The sequence below is a fragment of the Sus scrofa genome, chromosome 4, assembly GCF_054392235.1.
Source record: "Sus scrofa isolate SSC_HxYL_T2T_F1_AM1 chromosome 4, Sscrofa_HxYL_maternal_Yorkshire_Landrace_v2.0, whole genome shotgun sequence".
Taxonomy (NCBI): domain Eukaryota; kingdom Metazoa; phylum Chordata; class Mammalia; order Artiodactyla; family Suidae; genus Sus; species Sus scrofa.
Genome location: NC_139386.1, coordinates 18642629 through 18660249, shown reverse-complemented (window position 1 = coordinate 18660249; position 17621 = coordinate 18642629). Strand labels below are relative to the sequence as shown.

At 36.9% G+C, this 17621-nt stretch overlaps 1 protein-coding gene across 9 annotated transcripts in view; it reads left to right on the top strand.

Moving 5' to 3' along the window:
* MTBP (MDM2 binding protein) overlaps window positions 1-17621 on the top strand; it is a 103837-nt gene that overhangs the window by 34562 nt on the left and 51654 nt on the right. For 8 of the 9 annotated variants that reach the window (XR_014843438.1, XR_014843439.1, XR_014843441.1 and 5 more), the window contains exons 12-15: window positions 803-976; window positions 2202-2309; window positions 8907-9068; window positions 13850-13967. Coding sequence is in view for 3 of the 9 variants with exons in the window: in XM_021088982.2 (XP_020944641.2) it covers window positions 803-976; window positions 2202-2309; window positions 8907-9068; window positions 13850-13967 (562 nt within the window). In the remaining 6 variants the exon portion in view is untranslated. Of the gene's footprint in view, window positions 1-802; window positions 977-2201; window positions 2310-8906; window positions 9069-13849; window positions 15907-17621 lie in introns of all 9 variants that reach the window. The other variant, XR_014843442.1, reaches the window with a different exon arrangement.

The following is a 17621-nucleotide window of genomic DNA, read 5'->3' as shown; positions in this document are numbered from 1 at the left end:
TTGAGAGACTGGAGTCTGTTACCAGTTGTTCATCTGCTTTCCCGCTTTCCAAGTTTAGTTGCTGTTGTCTCTTCTCTCAGATATTGGTTCTTATAGTTCTATGCTGTTTTAAAATTTATTCTCATTTCATGGAATTTCAGGAGATAGTGAAAATAAATGCTTATGTTCAATTCACCATCTTCAACAAAAATGATTCTACTTCTATTTTTAATCTCAAAGGCTTCACAGTTTTTCTTTGACCTTCAGTATAACCCTCACTTCATTTGTTTTTAAAATACACTAGAAACTGTCTTAACTGACCTTCACATTACTGGCATGCCAGATTAATGAATGTTCTCCATTCCCTCTGTAAAATACATGATGGATGCACACTGCAAGGACCAAAAAGCAACCCTGAAGTATATCTGTACACTTCTGCTCCCACCAGTTGAGCTGTGTATACTTGCGAGGGTCAGTTTATTCTACTTTAAAGAAGTAGAAGCTGGAAATAGTAGTTGGATATGTTATGGGTGTGGATATATAGGAAAGACGTAATGGAACATTAATGAGCCACATCAAAGGTTAATGAGTGAGTACACATTAAAGTAAAATGTGAATGCTTTGTGAGTGTCATTTTTTTTATGAGTCTCTGCGTTAACAGCTTCCCTAGGTAAACGAACCACTACTGCCCCAAATGTATTGGATAAGACCTCATTTTAAAATAACATAGAAATGTCATTATATCCTGTGGATCAATCAAATTTATGACTTTGCCCTGTTGCGCCTGAATTTTCACATACTTAAGATAATTGTTCTTCTTTAGTTCCAGATGTTGAAGTGAAAGGAGAGTGTTCTAGCTATTACCTCTTGTTACAAGGTGATGGCAATGGAAAGTGTAAAGCCACATTGATCCACTCAGCCAACCAGATCAATGGCTCATTTGCACTCAGTTTAATTCATGGAAAGATGAAAGCAAAGACAGAAGAAGCCAAATTGAGTAAGTGTTAACTTTAGGTGGAAAACAAAGTGTATTTGCATTTGTTTGTATAAATAGTTAACTTATGCGGTTTTTAGTGAACTTATTTTTGCCAAACTCCATTTCACTTTGAGTAAACTTACCTTTATTTTAAACATTTTATAGCATATTTGAACAATTTAGAGGGTTGAGAAATAATTCCTTTTATTTTATACTTAGTGAGATTTAATAGACTGCCATCAATTCCAAATAGGACATTTTTAGTATTTTCCACTTCAAACACATTGTTTTTCTAGAATTTATTTCTCATTTTCATTACTTTCTCTCAAGCATCTGATTCTATTTTATTGCCCATCTTTTTTTTTTCCCCTTTTCTAAGCTCCATGTTTTAGTTATCCGTCACTGTTATGAAAAACTACACCAGATTTAGCTTAAAAATGACTCTTTATTATTATGTCTCATAGTCCTGTGGATTGACGGAGCTCAGCTGGATGTTTCTGTTTTGAAGACCCACATGTGATTGCAGCCACACACAGCTGAGGCTTCAGTCATTTAGAGACTTCACAGGGCTTTCTTTGTTTGTAAGATGGCTCTTCCCACACGTGTTAGGAACCTGGGGTAGGATGCCTGGAATTGATGAAGGCTGGCTTGATCTTCACATGCCCTGTCCTCTTGGCCAACATGGCCTTCACAGTGTCAGAATCTCTAGGGAGTCTGATTTCTTATATGGTTGCGAACCTGTCTTAGAGCGCTCGTTCTAAGAAGTTGCTAGGTTGTCTGTGACCTGGCCTAGAAGATACTCATTGTCACTTTGACCATTCCACATTGGTTACATAGGCCGACCTAGATTCATTGTGAAGGGACTATGCAAAGGGTATCGGGAAGTGTGATTCACTGGGAATCAATCGTCAGAGACTAGCTCCCCTGCTCTCTCTGTGTTTTGTGTAGGAGTTTTAATAGCTGAGCAGGTAAAAGAAAATGTGGTGGAGGAAATTCTACTCTGCTACCTAAGTCCTCTCATTTTTAGAAGCAGGTCGAAGTTTAAAATGTAAAATAATTTAGTTTGAAATTATTATTATTATTAGTATTGAAATAATATTATTATTATTGAAACTTTCATTATTTAGTTTGAAATGTAAAGAAAGATGAGTGATTGACTTTTTAAAAAATTATAACGTTTCTGGAGAACTAAATGTTAATTGTTGTTATAAATCATCTTTAATACTGACTTTTTTCTGTTTCTCAGACTTTCCTCTTGACCTCTTGTCACTTCCATGTTTCTCTGGGGAGCAACTTATACAGAGAGAGAAACAGTTAGCTAATGTTCAGGCTTTGGCTTTGAAAGAATGTCTGAGTAAGTAACAATTCGTTCAATTTATTCTACCGTAAGAATGTTGACTTGTTCAGACCTAATGTATTCTTATTATCACACTTTTCCCTTATACACTCTGTCTTTTAAATATGATATTCATTTGCAGAACTAGTCTTGATAGAAGTGATGTAGAAAAGTTCTGCAACATTTTTTCCACCAGATTTAGAATATTCCTGTTTATTTGTGCATTACTGTTAACATTTATAAAAATAGTTGTCCTGAAAATTTTGTTTCTCATTATTTTCAACTATATGCTAGAAAAGATATCTAAATTTTATTATTCTGGTTAATATAGTTATCTTTACACAATTTATATCTTTTTGGTTGTAGCAGAAGAATATAGACTGTAAATAGAGGAAAATATAAACCTAGAGAAATTAATATGTTAGCTTGAGCATTAATTCTTAGACTTTAAAGCTGCAACTGCAGGCCTGTACCACAGCCATAGCAACACGGGATCCAAGCTGCATCTGTGACCTATGCCACAGCTTGCAGCAATGCTGGATCCTTAACCCACTAAGCAAGGCCAGGGATTGAACCTGCATCCTCATGGATACTAATCGGGCTCTTAACCTCTTAACCTGCTGAGCCACAACAAGAACTCTTGGATTTTTCTTTATTCAAGAAATCGATATTTTTTTAAGGGCCATTATTTAAGGTTTTTCCTCTATTACTAAATGTTAACTTGGTTATCAGTCTTGACATTTTTAAAAATAAGTCCTTAAGTGGACTTATTTTAAGCTAAAATTGGTATAAAATTTCAAGAAATTGATTCAAATTGTAAGGCATCATTGGTTGCATAGAGAAAAAATGTAATTATTAAGTAGATAAATTATAAAATGAAAACTATTACTTTTTTCTTGAAAAGCATTTAAAAAATATCTTAGATTCAGTAGCTTATTTTTTTTCCAGTGGAAAATAATTTTAGAATCCGTGGTTTCAATTATTCATGTAAGAATTACCTACTTTTTCAGTTGTACAAAGCCAAGGGTAATTATGTAGTCTTGAATTCCTCAAACCATTAATTTTTTTAAACTATGAAAATGATATTAGCTCAAGGAAAATATAATTAGAAAGGCAATTTAGTTTCAATAAAAGATAGTACATGTTAATCCAAGGGGGGAAAAAAAACAAAAAACTAAAAGTAGAGTTACCATGTGATCCAGCAATCTCACTTCTGGGAATATAACCAGTAAAGATGGAAACTCTAATTTGATAAAATACATGTACCCTAATGTTCATAGCAGCACTGTTTACAATAGCCGCAATATGAAAGCAACCTAAATGTCCATCAACAAATGAATGGAAAGAGAAGATAAGGTATGTATATGTGTGTGTAGAAAAGCTCTGTAACATGTATATGACACATGCATGTTGCAGACCTTTCATCACATACACATATGGTGTGTCACATGATTGATGACACATGCATGTCAGACAAAGTTAAATAAGTCAGACAAAAACAGATATCATGTGATATCACTTATATGTGGATCTTAAAGAATGATACCAGTGAACTTATTTACAAAACAGAAATAGTTACACAGACATAGAAAACAAAATTATGTTTACCAAAGGGAAAAGTTGGTGTGGAGTAAATTAGGATTAACAGATACAAACTACTGTATATAAAATAAAAAGCAAGGTCCTACTTACAGCATAGGGAACTATATTCAGTACTTTGTAATAACTTATAATGGAAAAAAAGCTAAAAATAGATATCTAACTGAATCGTTTTGCTGTATACCTGAAACTAACACAACAGTTTGCATGAAACGGTCCTCACCTTATTGACATACTTTGCCTTTTTAAAATAACACAAAAATCAAATGGAATTTCTCCCTGGGTTTAACTTTTATTTTCATTAATTTAATTTTTAAAAATTATATCTAATACTGCTGCTTAGAATGTTATTTAAATTTTATAATTTCTGTTTTACCTGATCTTTTGTAATTTGTAAATTTTTATATTTGGAAATATTAGCTATCTTGTTTCACCTTTTTTTTTTTTTTCTTTTTTTTTCTTTTTTTGTCTTTTCTAGGGCCTCACCCGTGGCATATGGAGGTTCCCAGGCTAGGGGTCCAATCAGTGCTGTTGCTGCTGGCCTATACCACAGCCACAGCAAATCTGGATCTGAGCTGTGTCTGTGACCTACGCCACAGCTCACGGCAACGCTAGATCCTTAACCCACTGAGCGAGGGCAAGGATTGAACCTGCAACCTCGTGACTCCTAGTCAGATTCATTAACCACTGAGCCTCATTTCACTGATTTTTAAGGAAAAAATTTAAAATGTTGAATAATTTTTAAATGAAAAACTATTCAGTGTGATACAAAACAAATACCAAAATAGCAGTACTATCTTTTTGCCCCAGGATTGTGGTCTCTACTCTGAGTTCTCCACATCTTTTTAAAATATCTAGAACCCAGTACAAACCTGATTAATGCTCAATCTGCAGATACTTTTAGATATTTAACACTCTATTTTACTTTAATAAGTCCCAAGTTATTACTAGGTTTTTAGGAATAGCATTCCTTTGCTAATTGATTTTTTTTTTAATTGTTATTTCCCCAATTCAATTTTTTTTCTACTGTACAACATGGTGACCCAGTTAGGCATACATGTATACATTCTTTTTTCTCACATTATCACGCTCTGTCATAAGTGACTAGACATAGTTCTCAGTGCTACACAAAAGGATCTCATTCCATGAACAATAGGTTGCATCCGTTGACCCCAAGCTCTCAATCCCTCCCACTCCTTCCCTATCCCCCTGGGCAACCACAAGACTATTCTCCAAGTCCGTGATTTTCTTTTCTGTAGAAAGGTTCATTTGTGCTGTATATCAGATACCAGCTATGAGTGATATCATATGGTATTTGTCTTTCTCTTTCTGACTTATTCCACTCAGTATGAGCCTCTCTAGTTCCATCCATGTTGCTGCAAATGGCACTATGTCGTTCTTTTTATGGCCAAGTAGTATTCCATTGTGTAAATATACCACATCTTCCTCATCCAGTCGTCTGTCGATGGACATTTGGCTTGTTTCCATGTCTTGGCTGTTGTGAATAGAGCTGCAATGAACATGCGGGTGCCTGTGTCTTTTCTAAGCAAAGTTTTTTCCGGATAGATGCCCAAGAGTGGGGTTGCTGGGTCATATGGTGGTTCTATGTACAGATTTCTAAGGTACCTCCATACTGTTCTCCAGAGTGCCTGTAGCAGCTTACATTCCCACCAACAGTGCAGGAGGGTTCCCTTTTCTCCACACCCGCTCCAGCACTTGTTGTTTGTGGACCTATGAATGATGGCCATTCTGACTGGGGTGAGGTGGTATCTCATGCTGGTTTTGATTTGTATTTCTCTAATAAGCAGGAATGTGGAGCATTTTTTCACATGCTTGTTGGCCATCTGTATACCTTCCTTGGAGAAATGTCTATCCAGGTCTTTTGCGCATTTGTCCATTGGGTTGTTAGGGTTTTTGCTGTTGAGTTGTATAAGGTGCCTGTATATTCTAGAGATTAAGCCCTTGTCCGTTGCATCATTTGAAACTGTTTTCTCCCACTCTGTAAGTTGTGTTTTTGTTTTCTTTTTGGTTTCCTCTGCTGTGCAAAAGCCTGTCAGTTTGATTAGGTCCCATTGGTTTGTTTTTGCTTTTATTTCTGTTGCTTTGGGAGACCGACCTGAGAAAATATTCCTAAGGTGATGTCAGAGAATGTTTTGCCTATGTTCTCTTCCAGGAGTCTGATGGTGTCTTGTCTTATATTTAAGTCCTTCAGCCGTTTTGAGTTTATTTTTGTGCATGGTGTGAGGGTGTGTTCTAGTTTCATTGCTTTGCATGTAGCTGTCCAGGTTTCCCAGCAATGCTTGCTGAAAAGACTGTCTTTTTCGCATTTTATGTTCTTGCCTCCTTTGTCGAAGATTAATTGACCATAGGTGTCTGGGTTTATTTCTGGGTTCTCTATTCTGTTCCATTGGTCTGTCTGTCTGTTTTGGTACCAGTACCACACTGTCTTGATGACTGTGGCTTTGTAATATTGCTTGAAGTCTGGAAGAGTTACGCCTCCTGCTTGGTTTTTGTTTCTCAGGATTGCTTTGGTGATTCTGGGTTTTTTGTGGTTCCATACAAATGTTTGGATTGTTTGTTCTAGTTCTGTGAAAAATGTCATGGATAATTTGATAGGGATTGCACACTAATTCATTTTGAGACTTTAGACCACTATTTTTTTCCCAAATCTTTATCTGCCACTTGTGCTGCAAACTCATTTGTGTAGAGATTACTTTTCGCCTAGGTAAATTATGCTGCTCATAACCCCATTAAACTTCGTCTATTTTCTCTCTCTAGTGCTCAGTCATCAAGGTCAATAGGAAGTCATAGTCTGCTTTCCCGATTGCCCAATGGTGTAATATAATTGACAGTTTTAATAAGCATAGGTCAGGTTCATTATTTAAGTATATTTTTAGCATTAATATAACAATGTAGGGCTATTTTCTGAAGCACAGTACTTATTGTTCATCTTTCAGATGAAGGCAAATCATCGATAACTGTTCGTTTTAGAATAGCTTCCAGAAGATAGTAAGAAAATAAAAGGCATCATTGAGGCATCAGCTTCAGTAGGAAAATATAATAAAAGCAGCATATATTACAACTCTTACTTTACCGTTACTAATGCTCTTGACTGCAGAAATCATGTGTTACTTATTTTGGATCAGACGTGGAACAACCTTGCCAATATCCACATTGGAGAGGTGGGATTTTACAGAGGCGTTCATCATAAAGCTGATGTTCTGAAGTTAAGACCAGCTTTCCCCTTGCATTATTTATGTGTCATCCTCGCATACTGTGATGGAATGTGCTTTAATCCTCTGTATCTAAGGGCACAGCACAGTGCTTTAGAGGCAGTATGTAATAAATAAATACTTGTCGACTTGAATTCTCTATGAATTTATCGTTGACTTTTTTATCATAGAAGAAAACATTATTAGTGTTTTTAAAATGAAGTATTTTTACGAAAGTAGTACATGAGTATAGTTTAAAATGTCAAATGCTGCTGAAGAACCTAAAATGGAAAGTGGCAGTGCCTCATCCTCTCTTCCCCATCTTCCTGACACTGTCCGCAGGCAGCTGCCCTCAACTCTTCTGGTTTTCCTTGACATGTCCTCCAGTTATCTAAATGATATATGTATCTGCTGCTTCTTGCTTTACCAGTTTCAGACATTGTCTTAAGATCTAACTATGGATGGTAAATACTTATCTTTCCCATATCAACTTCACCTTTCTCTTCCATGCTTTACAGTCAAATCATGAATTTGAGTTAAACCAATGGTTAATTTTACCATCCCTCCCTTCTTCCCTTCCTTCACCCCCCCCTTCCTTTTGTTTACTGATTGTTCTGTTTTAACTGGGAAATTATATATGTCTCACTCAGTATCTGGCAAGCTGCAAGAGTATTGCAGCACCAATTCGACATTTGAATTGTGAACTTCTATCCTTAACTCCACCTTAATATTACTATCAAGATCTTTTCTCTGGGAGCATTCAGTTTTTCAGAAGGAGAATCCTTTAATCTTTCCAGTTGCGCATTTGTAGCTGCTTGTTTTCTTGCCACAGGGCCGAGAGTCTGACCTTTTCCAGTATGTAGTCTCTTATCAAATACCTTAGTTTTAATTTCAACATCAGTACCACCATTTTTATTTTCTTAAGTCCGCACCCACAGCATGTGGAAGTTCCTGGGCCAAGGATTGAATTTGAGCCACAGTGTGACAACGCTGGATCCTTTAACCCACTGCCACCAGGCCAGGGATCAGATCCACGTCTCCACAGTGACCCAAGTCACTGCAGTTGGCTGCTTAATCCACTGCCTCAGGGCAGAAGCTCCTTGCTGTTCCGTAGTCTGTACTTGACATGCCATGCTCTGAGACTCTTGCTTTTTAGTGTCCACCAAAAAAAGTGAAAGATCACCTGATTTGAGGGCTGGAGGCTAGATGTATCCATGCGGTGAGTTCTGTTTTAGCCCTGGACCTCACTGCCATCTCTTTAATGCCTCTGCAAGCACCCAAATTGACCCTTCCACCTGCTCTGCTGACTTGGTTACCACTTCACATCCTGTAATCTTCCAAAATTTTTTGAAAACTGTCACTATTTATTGTTTCATCTTTTGTTGTCCTTTTTTATTCCTCTCTTGTGATTTAGGTTTGGGAAGACGAAATAGGTGGACATGGCCAAAGCACCACATTTAACTGAAAGTCTTACAGGCTTTATTTTCACATAAACACTGGCATGAGGCTGTTCTTAATGCTCTGCAATATATTTCTGAAGACTTTGTAAACTTGCTTTTAACCTTTATCACCTTTTAGTGTTAACAAATTACTCTATTTCTGTTTATCTCACATAACTGGAAATTCTATTATTACCTTCAAATGAGATTAAAAAAAGAACGGGCCTACACAGGAATGTTGATTTCTGGAGAAATTTACCTGTTTTACTTTGAAAATATTTCCCATAACAGAGTAGTAGATGAGCTCTAGAAAGGCTTCAAAATAACAAATGTAGTGTTAATCATATTGGCTCTTTGTCTTACAGAAAGGAGAAAATTGGCAAAGCAACCTGAAGTGGTTTCTGTTGATGAACTCAAAAGTCTGTTAATACTCGCAAGGGAATGCTTTTTAGATCATTTTGATGCTGTTATTCCTAAAACGAGTCTAATAAAGACAGACAAAGTTAAAACCTCCAGTATCTTAAACGGTAAGTTTTTTGTTACTTCAAGTATTGGTTCTTGTTTTATGTGTGGGTGGCATTGATAACAGTTACAAATTTTAATAAATATATATATATATACAAGTATGTATGCATATATGATGAGCTGTATTTGTCATCATTTAAACATTGGAACTTTTGTGATAACTTCTTTCCTTAAGCATGTTTAGTACAATTGTTTTTGAGGAGAGGGAAAAGCATTTTAAGGGGATTCCTCTTACTACCGTTACTAAACTGCTAAAATAGGTAGATTTCTATTAAGCTGTGTTTTCATAAGTTGAGATCAATAGAACCTACGCAGTAAATTTAGTGTAGTTAAAACTACATACAATAAGATGCTCTACATTTGCCTTTTATTGTAACAGGAACAGTCACCAAACTTTTACTGAGGGATCAGGAAATCATTTCTTTATTAACTTCCATTTCTTTCTATTTTCCTGGTTTCACATCTTGTGATGAATTTGAATAGAACGCAGCTTTTCAAGATCTAACAAATATTTGAAGATTGCTTGGCATTTTAAATGTACAGGATAATTTTTTGCTTTTATTCTGTTAGAATCATTTTAATTCCATATGTTAATGAGAAAATGACCAAAGAATCAAGTTATGTAGTATTTTTTGGGTGCCTTTTCTTTGTTTGACATAATGAAGACACACAAAGAAGTAAAAATTTGGGTCATTGGCTTTCAACAGGCTTATATCTATTTGGAAAACAAAATATAAATACAACATCTAGTGCCATGTTCAAGGTCCCAGACCTTTGGAGCTAGACTGCCAGGGTTCAAATCTCAGCTTTGTCACTTTGTCACTTATCACTTATTTGTCACTTGTTAGCTTATCACTTGTCAGTATTAGCTGAATGTCTTTGGCAAATTACTTAACCTCTCTATGCCTCTGTTTCCTCATCTTTAAAGTAGAAATAATACTATTACCCGGTTTTTAGGGTTATTCTGAGGATTAACTGAGCTGATACATATGAAATACTTAGAGCATAATATATGACAAAAAAAGGTACTTGTCATTTGTGTTATCATTATCACCATTGGTGATATCAGTCCTGAAGTTAAACAGTGCATAGTAATCTGAAAGAAGTTGGAGACAGTATAAGGTTACTTTAAATGGGGGAATATGTTCAGTAAGTGAGAGAGCATGGCTTCTACGTTACAGTGTGGGCTCTGAGCAATCCTAATAAGGCTGGATCAAGGCTCAGTACCTTGCTCTTCTACTTTAAATCATCTCTAGATTATTTTCAATACCTAATGCAATGTAAATATTTATAAATACAATGTAAATGCTGTATAAGTAGTTGGAGCACATACCAAATTCAAGTTTTGTGTTTTGGAACTTTAGCAATTTTTTTTCCACAAATATTTTTGATCCATGGTTACTTGAACCTGTGGATGCAGAACCACAGATATGGAGGGTAAGCTGTATGCCTGTAATGCAAATTACATGGCAAAAGAAGCAGCAAGGTAGTCATATTTCATATTCTGGCCCATTATTTGCAACCAAGCACATTAGGCGTTATTGGCAACTGTTAGGGTTGTTGATCTGCTTATTGTGTGTGTGTGTGTGTGTGTGTGTGAAAACTCTAGCAAGTATAATATGGTCATTATACCATTTTATTTATTCATTGCCATAACTTTCTAGAGACCTTCACAATGCCAAATGTGATATCTGAAATCAAAATACAGTATCCTTTATCCCGGACTGTTGGAGCACATAAAAAACATTAATGACTTTTTTAGGTAATTCTACATGATCACAATTTTATTATTTCAAAAATGTTATTAAGAATCTTCTAGTATATATTTATAATTCTTGCCTTATTAAACAAAATCTACCAATTATAACTGTTCTTTGTGATTCATTCATATTTAGATACGTAAGGCAATAATGGCTTATATTAATTAACCACACTGTTTTCTGAAATAATTAACATTCCTCTTTGTTTGCCCTAACTTGTGATTTTGTCAAGCAGTTTTGAGTTCTTACTTTCCTATTGTATGACTTCCATTTCTTTGTTTCTCCTGTAAAGTAAAACACTTTTTTTTTTTTTTTTTTGGTCTTTTGTCCTTTTTTAGAGCTGCACCAGCAGCATATGGAGGTTCCCAGACCATGGGTCAAATCAGAGCTGCCTCCACCAGCCTATGCCAGAGCACAGCAATACCAGATCCCAGCCACGTCTGCGACCTACACACAGCTCATGGCAACGCTGGATCCTTAACCCACTGAGCAAGGCCAGGGATCAAACCTGCAACCTCTTGGTTCCTAGCTGGATTCATTTCCCCTGCGCCATGACGGGAATGGCAAAACACTTTTAAAATGAAGCAATGTGCTTGGTTTCTCAGAGACCCTTTTTGTGCCTTTTTTTTTTTTTTTTTTTTTTTGTCTTTTGTTGTTGTTGTTGTTATTGTTGTTGTTGTTGTTGTTGCTATTTCTTGGGCCGCTCCCGCGGCATATGGAGGTTCCCAGGCTAGGGGCTGAATCGGAGCTGTAGCCACCGGCCTACACCAGAACCACAGCAACATGGGATCCGAGCCGCGTCTGCAACCTACACCACAGCTCATGGCAACGCCGGATCGTTAACCCACTGAGCAAGGGCAGGGACCGAACCCGCAACCTCATGGTTCCTAGTCGGATTCGTTAACCACTGCGCCACGACGGGAACTCCTTTTTTGTGCTTTTTGGTTGTTAGCATGGCCCAGTGTCCTGCTTGCCACATAAATACTGTTTTCTTTTACCATAGGAATTATTTTAAGTTATTCCCCCAAAAACATGGCACACATGAATATTTGCCTATCCATTCTTTAATAATTAGACCATGTCATTTATGCTTATATAGATCATATAGTCAAAGTTAATAATTATATTGTAATATTTACAAATAAGTAATGGTTTTTTTTGTTTTTGTTTTTGTTTTTTGCTTCTTTTTATGGCCACACCTGTAGCATATGGAGGTTCCCAGGCTAGGGGTCGAACCAGGGCTGCATCTGCCAGCTCATGCCACAGCCACAACAACTCCAGATGAGAGTCATGTCTGCAATGTATGCCACAGCTCACAGCAATGCTGGATCCTTAACCCACTGCGTGAGGCCAGCAATCAAACCTGCATCTTCATGGATACTAGTTGGGTTCCTAACCTGCTGAGCCACAACAGGAACTCCCAATTAATGTTTACTTTTATTTAATGTAGCTTGTATTCTTTTGCAAACACAGCCTTCTGCTGTTATGAACTGCTAATGATTTTTTTCTGTATACTTTTTTGAAAAGCTGTGCCAACATTAGAAAGCAGATTATTTCATTATAAAGCTCATTATTCTATAAATAGTATTTCACTACCCTATTAAGAAATGGGAAGTGCTATTTTTGGGTGATGTTTGGTTTGGGCAATCCAATATAGACATTAAAAATATTTTAAACCATTCAGGGCTAAATAGTTTAATAAGTAAAGGGAAAATAACATGCAGTTGGCTTCAGTTTTCATTTATGATTAATTTTGCCTTTTTTGCTCAAAAATTTCTTTGCCAAATCATTATCACTTTGTAGGCACTCTAAAGTATAATAATGAGTATTTTTGTCAGGGTTGATGGTTAGTCAAACAGCTAATGTCCAGTAATTTTCGATCAGTTTATTAGAATAGCATGTAATAGTGCAAAACAATTTAAAACACCAGATAGTTTTAGAATCCAGAAAGTAGTACAGTTAGTAGTGTTGCCAGTAATGAAACAATTGAGGTGTACTCATAGTTTATAATGAGAATGGAAAGTATCCCTTTAAGTTTTTGATGAGAATTGCAGCGTTGTCAACAATCTCAGTGTTAGTTCATTGCAGCATATTGGCTGGAAAGATAAGCCCACCCTAACATATAATATTTTATTAGTTGTAAAATTACATTGAATGTTAGTGATTTACTTGAAATGTTTATGTTAAAGCAACTTACAGTAATAAATAAGTGATCGTTATTTCTAAATAACCTTTACCTGCGAACATCTTACATTATTTATGATATTATTGTCCTTTTGAGAATGATGTAATCTCTTTTAAAGGTATGAATTTCTCTGGATACTGGTGCTAATTGCTCTTTGTGGTATGGAGATCACATAGTCCACCCAATATATTCTCCCCAGAGTTGTTTCTTTTTCATTTAGAACTAATTTCACAAAACATAACAGCTATGCTTTCTTTCTACATGAATCCTCACAGTGCTAATTCATCTTCGGAATTCTAGCTCATAACATTTATTATGAGGAGCTAGTAAGATAAATAAAGCTTAATACTGAGTTTTTTTTTCCATTTCCAAAAACTTTTCTGTGGCATTTTACACAGTTCAGGCTATCAGAGCTGTCCATCGTAAATGCGTGAGTGGCATTCCCTTTGTGGTTCAGCAGAAACAAACATGCCTAGTATCCATGAGGATGTGCGTTGAGTCCCTGGCCTCATTCAGTGGGTTAAGGATCCAGCATTGCTGCAAGCTGTCATGTAGGTTGCAGACATGGCTTGGATCTGGCATTACTGTGGCTGTGATGTAGGCCGGCAACTGCAGTCCAATTTGACCCCTAACCTGGGAACTTCCATATGCCGCAGGTGGGGCCCTAAGGAAAAAAAATGCCTGAGGTAAGTATTGTACAATTAATCCAACTTGCCTTTGTACTACACATGCACACGCACACACAGATGTAGGTATTTATCTATGTGTATATATTTTTATATAGTGAAATTTTCAGTATACCTTTCAGTTCCTTACATTCATATTTCTTTCTCTTCAGATACCAGTCCAGTGGAACTTATTTCTTCAAGTCTAGTGGAAACTAATCCTCTGGAGTGGCCAGAAAGGCATGTTCTTCAAAATTTAGAAACTTTTGAAAAAGCTAAACAAAAAATGAGGTAATATTTAAATAGCTCAGTGTTTTTTAATGAACTCTTTTCTTAATTATTACATTGTGTTTATGATATATTAGAAATTTATGGTTTTATTATAAAAGGAACATATGCTTACTGTAGGTACATAGGTAGGTAGCTGTATAGGTACATGATAGATAGATGCATGATAGACAGACAGATAGATGGATAGACGGATGCATGATAGAGCACTCTAGAGGAGCATGTCAGGAAATGCTCTTTTCCCCCTAACTTCTCCTTGTACTTTCTGGGTATACATAATCACAGTTAACATTTGAATGGATGGCTCTCCAGACTATCTTTCATAGATACACACAAGTATATGAATATGAAAGGGAAATTTAAACAATACAGGAACATACAAAATGAAGTAAAAGTACTCTTCTGCGAGCCACTTGAAACTGTCCCTCTTACATTTTTATGTTTGTATAGTTCCTATTAACTATCTCTAACAGGCAGAGTTTATTTTTGTTTTGTTTTGTTTTTTAGATCAGTATCTAGTCGGTGCTCAGTACCTTGTTGAGAGGTGGAATAATGGAATAAAGAGAAGGAATTTGGCTCTCTTGCATTGCCCTCCTCCCAAATACTACAAATCACATTCTTTTTTTTTTTCTTTTTTGTCTCTGCTATTTCTTGGGCCGCTCCTACGGCACATGGAGGTTCCCAGGCTAGGGGTCGAATCGGAGCTGTAGCCACCGGCCTACACCAGAGCCACAGCAACGTGGAATCTGAGCCGCGTCTGCAACCTACACCACAGCTCATGGCAACGCCGGATCGTTAACCCACTGAGCAAGGGCAGGGACCGAACCCGCAACCTCATGGTTCCTAGTCGGATTCGTTAACCACTGCACCACGACGGGAACTCCTACAAATCACATTCTTATTTTTAGTTTCCTCTGCTGATAACATTTATGACTTGCTGTAACTTTTTTTTTTCATAGACATCACCACTTATTTATTGAGTACTGACTATGTGTCAGGCTCGCCTCTTAGAAAATACATTTTAAGTGGGAGACAGAAAACAAATAACCAGACAAGTAAATATCATACTTGCAAATTACTCTATGTATAATGAATGAAGCAAACCAAGGGTCTGAGGAAGGGTAGCTTGATTTATTGGGGAGCTGACTTGGATGAGGTGGATGGTCAGGGAGGGCTCCCTGAAGAGGTTACATTGGGGCTGAGACCTAAGGAATAAATGAGTGAAGCACATTCAGTCACTCAGGACCTTGTAGGTCCTCCTACAGACTTTGGGTTGCGTGGTAAGTACATCGGTAAGCTTGGGAAGGATTTTATACTAAAGAGTGGTGCCATCTGATTTTGAAAAATAACTTTTGTTATTTTGTGGCAAATTTGATTCTCGGGAGAAGTTATTAGGAACAGACAGATCAGTTAGGTGATCATTTCTGTAGGCTGGGCAATAACGTTGATTTCTAACTAGAATAATAGTGGAGAACAAGTTTGGGATGCATTTTGGTGTCAAGATGGGGAAAAAAAAAAACAAAAATCCTTTCTGCGACGGATCGGATGTGAAGGAGAGGGAAAGAGAGACATCTGACATAATTTAGATTTCTGGCTTGAACAGCAGGTGAGTGGTGTTCTCACTTCTGGTTGGGGGAAGATTGGTAAGAAGTTGGAGTAAGGACAAAATTGGGGGAAAAATCAAGAGTTCTGTTTTAGGGATGTGAAGTTTTATCTGTAGATTATGATTTTTTTTTTCTTTTGTCTTTTTAGGGCCACACCCATGGCATATGGAAGTTCCTGGGCTAGGGGTCTAATCAGCTATAGCTGCTGGCCTCTGCCACAGCCACAGCAATACCAGATCTGAGCTGAGTCTGCCACCTACATCACAGCTCATGGCAACACTGGATCCTTAACCCACTGAGCAAGGCCAAGGATCAGACCTGCAACCTCATAGTTCCTAGTCAGATTCATTTCTGCTGTGCCACAAGAACTCCTATCTGTAGATTATGCAAGTGGTCATATTATAGATTGGAGGAAATCTGGAAGTCAATTTGGAGTTATCATTAAAAAGGTTGTTTGTTTGTTTTTAGTACATCCTAGGAGATGAGATCACTTGGTAAGGCCAGATAGAAGAAGGGAGGAGCTTAAGATCATTCCCTGAGGGTCTGTAACGCTTACAGGTCGGGAGAAAATGACTATCCAGGAAGAAAATTGAGAAATGGACGTGTTACCCATAAAAGAACTTGAATTTCTTGTCCATCAATTTCAGATTGTATATTTTAACTTCCCATTGTGAAAGATGAGGAAATTAACATCCATGTTACTCTTTACCTTTTATTCTTCTTCTGCATTTGTAACTTATGTTATTTGCAATAGACAGTTATTTTTTTTTTCTTGAAGTCATTTTTCTCACACCTCTCTGACTCCCTGCTCTAAATTGGACTGACCCTTTCCACCTGTGCAATGGTTATCCTGGTATTTCTTTTGATTACATTTCTAGATTAGATCTGTATTTTCTTGGATCTTATATCTTAATTAGAAGTCTGATGCAACATGGATTTTTGTTCCTTAATAGGTGTTTTACTCTGTCTCTAGAACTTTTAGAATTTTCTTTTTTCCTTAGTGTTCAGAAATTAATAAGGCCATCATGGTATGAAATGTTTTGGTCTTAAGACTTTCGTCTTTTATTAGGCCCTGGGAAATATTCTTCTATTTCTTTGATGATATAATTGCCCTGTTTTCTTTCTTTCTTTCCTGTAATAACTGTTTTAAATAATATTATATGTCCTAGATTGAATTTTCATTCCAATGTGATTCTTCTCTCAATAATCCATTTCTTCATCTTTTCTGCATTATGTTCTGGGATATTTCCTTGACCTTTGCTTTCATTATTAAATTTTGGGGTAGCCATATTTTTTGGGGGGTTGCACCTGTGACATGTGGAAGTTTCTGGGCCAGGGATCAAACCAGTGCCACAGCTATACCCAGAGCCACAGCAGTAACAACGTTGGATCTTTAACCTACTGAGCCACCAGGGAACACCTTGGTAATCTTTTTTTAAATTACTAATAATTCTTTTATGTTATCTACCCTATTTTGTCATAGGAACTTGTTCTTTTATTAATAATGAGAATTGAGAAGATACTGAAATTACTATAAACTATAAATACTGCGTGTTAATTGGAACTTTCTATCTATTCCTTGAATGATCTCATTATTCCTTGGATCTCTTTGCTCCTCTGGTGTTTGTTTTATTTGCTCCTCTGGTGTTTTTCTCTTATGTGTAGTTCTTTAGTGCCTGGTTAACTTCATTTTGAGATAAGACCTATTCTGTCTTTTAAAAGGAAATTTGGGAGGATTAAGAATATATTGTATGTAAAGTAGTTTGAAAAGTATAAAGTTCTGGGAGTTCCCGTTGTGGCGCAGTGGTTAACGAATCCGACTAGGAACCGTGAGGTTACGGGTTCGGTCCCTGGCCTTGCTCAGTGTGTTAAGGATCCGGCGTTGCCGTGACCTGTGGTGTAGGTTGCAGACGCGGCTCAGATCCTGCATTGCTGTGGCTCTGGTGTAGGCGCTGGTGTAGGCTGGTGGCTACAGCTCTGATTCGACTCCCAGCCTGGGAACCTCCATATTCTGCGGAAGCGGCCCAAGAAATAGCAAAAAGACAAAAAAAAA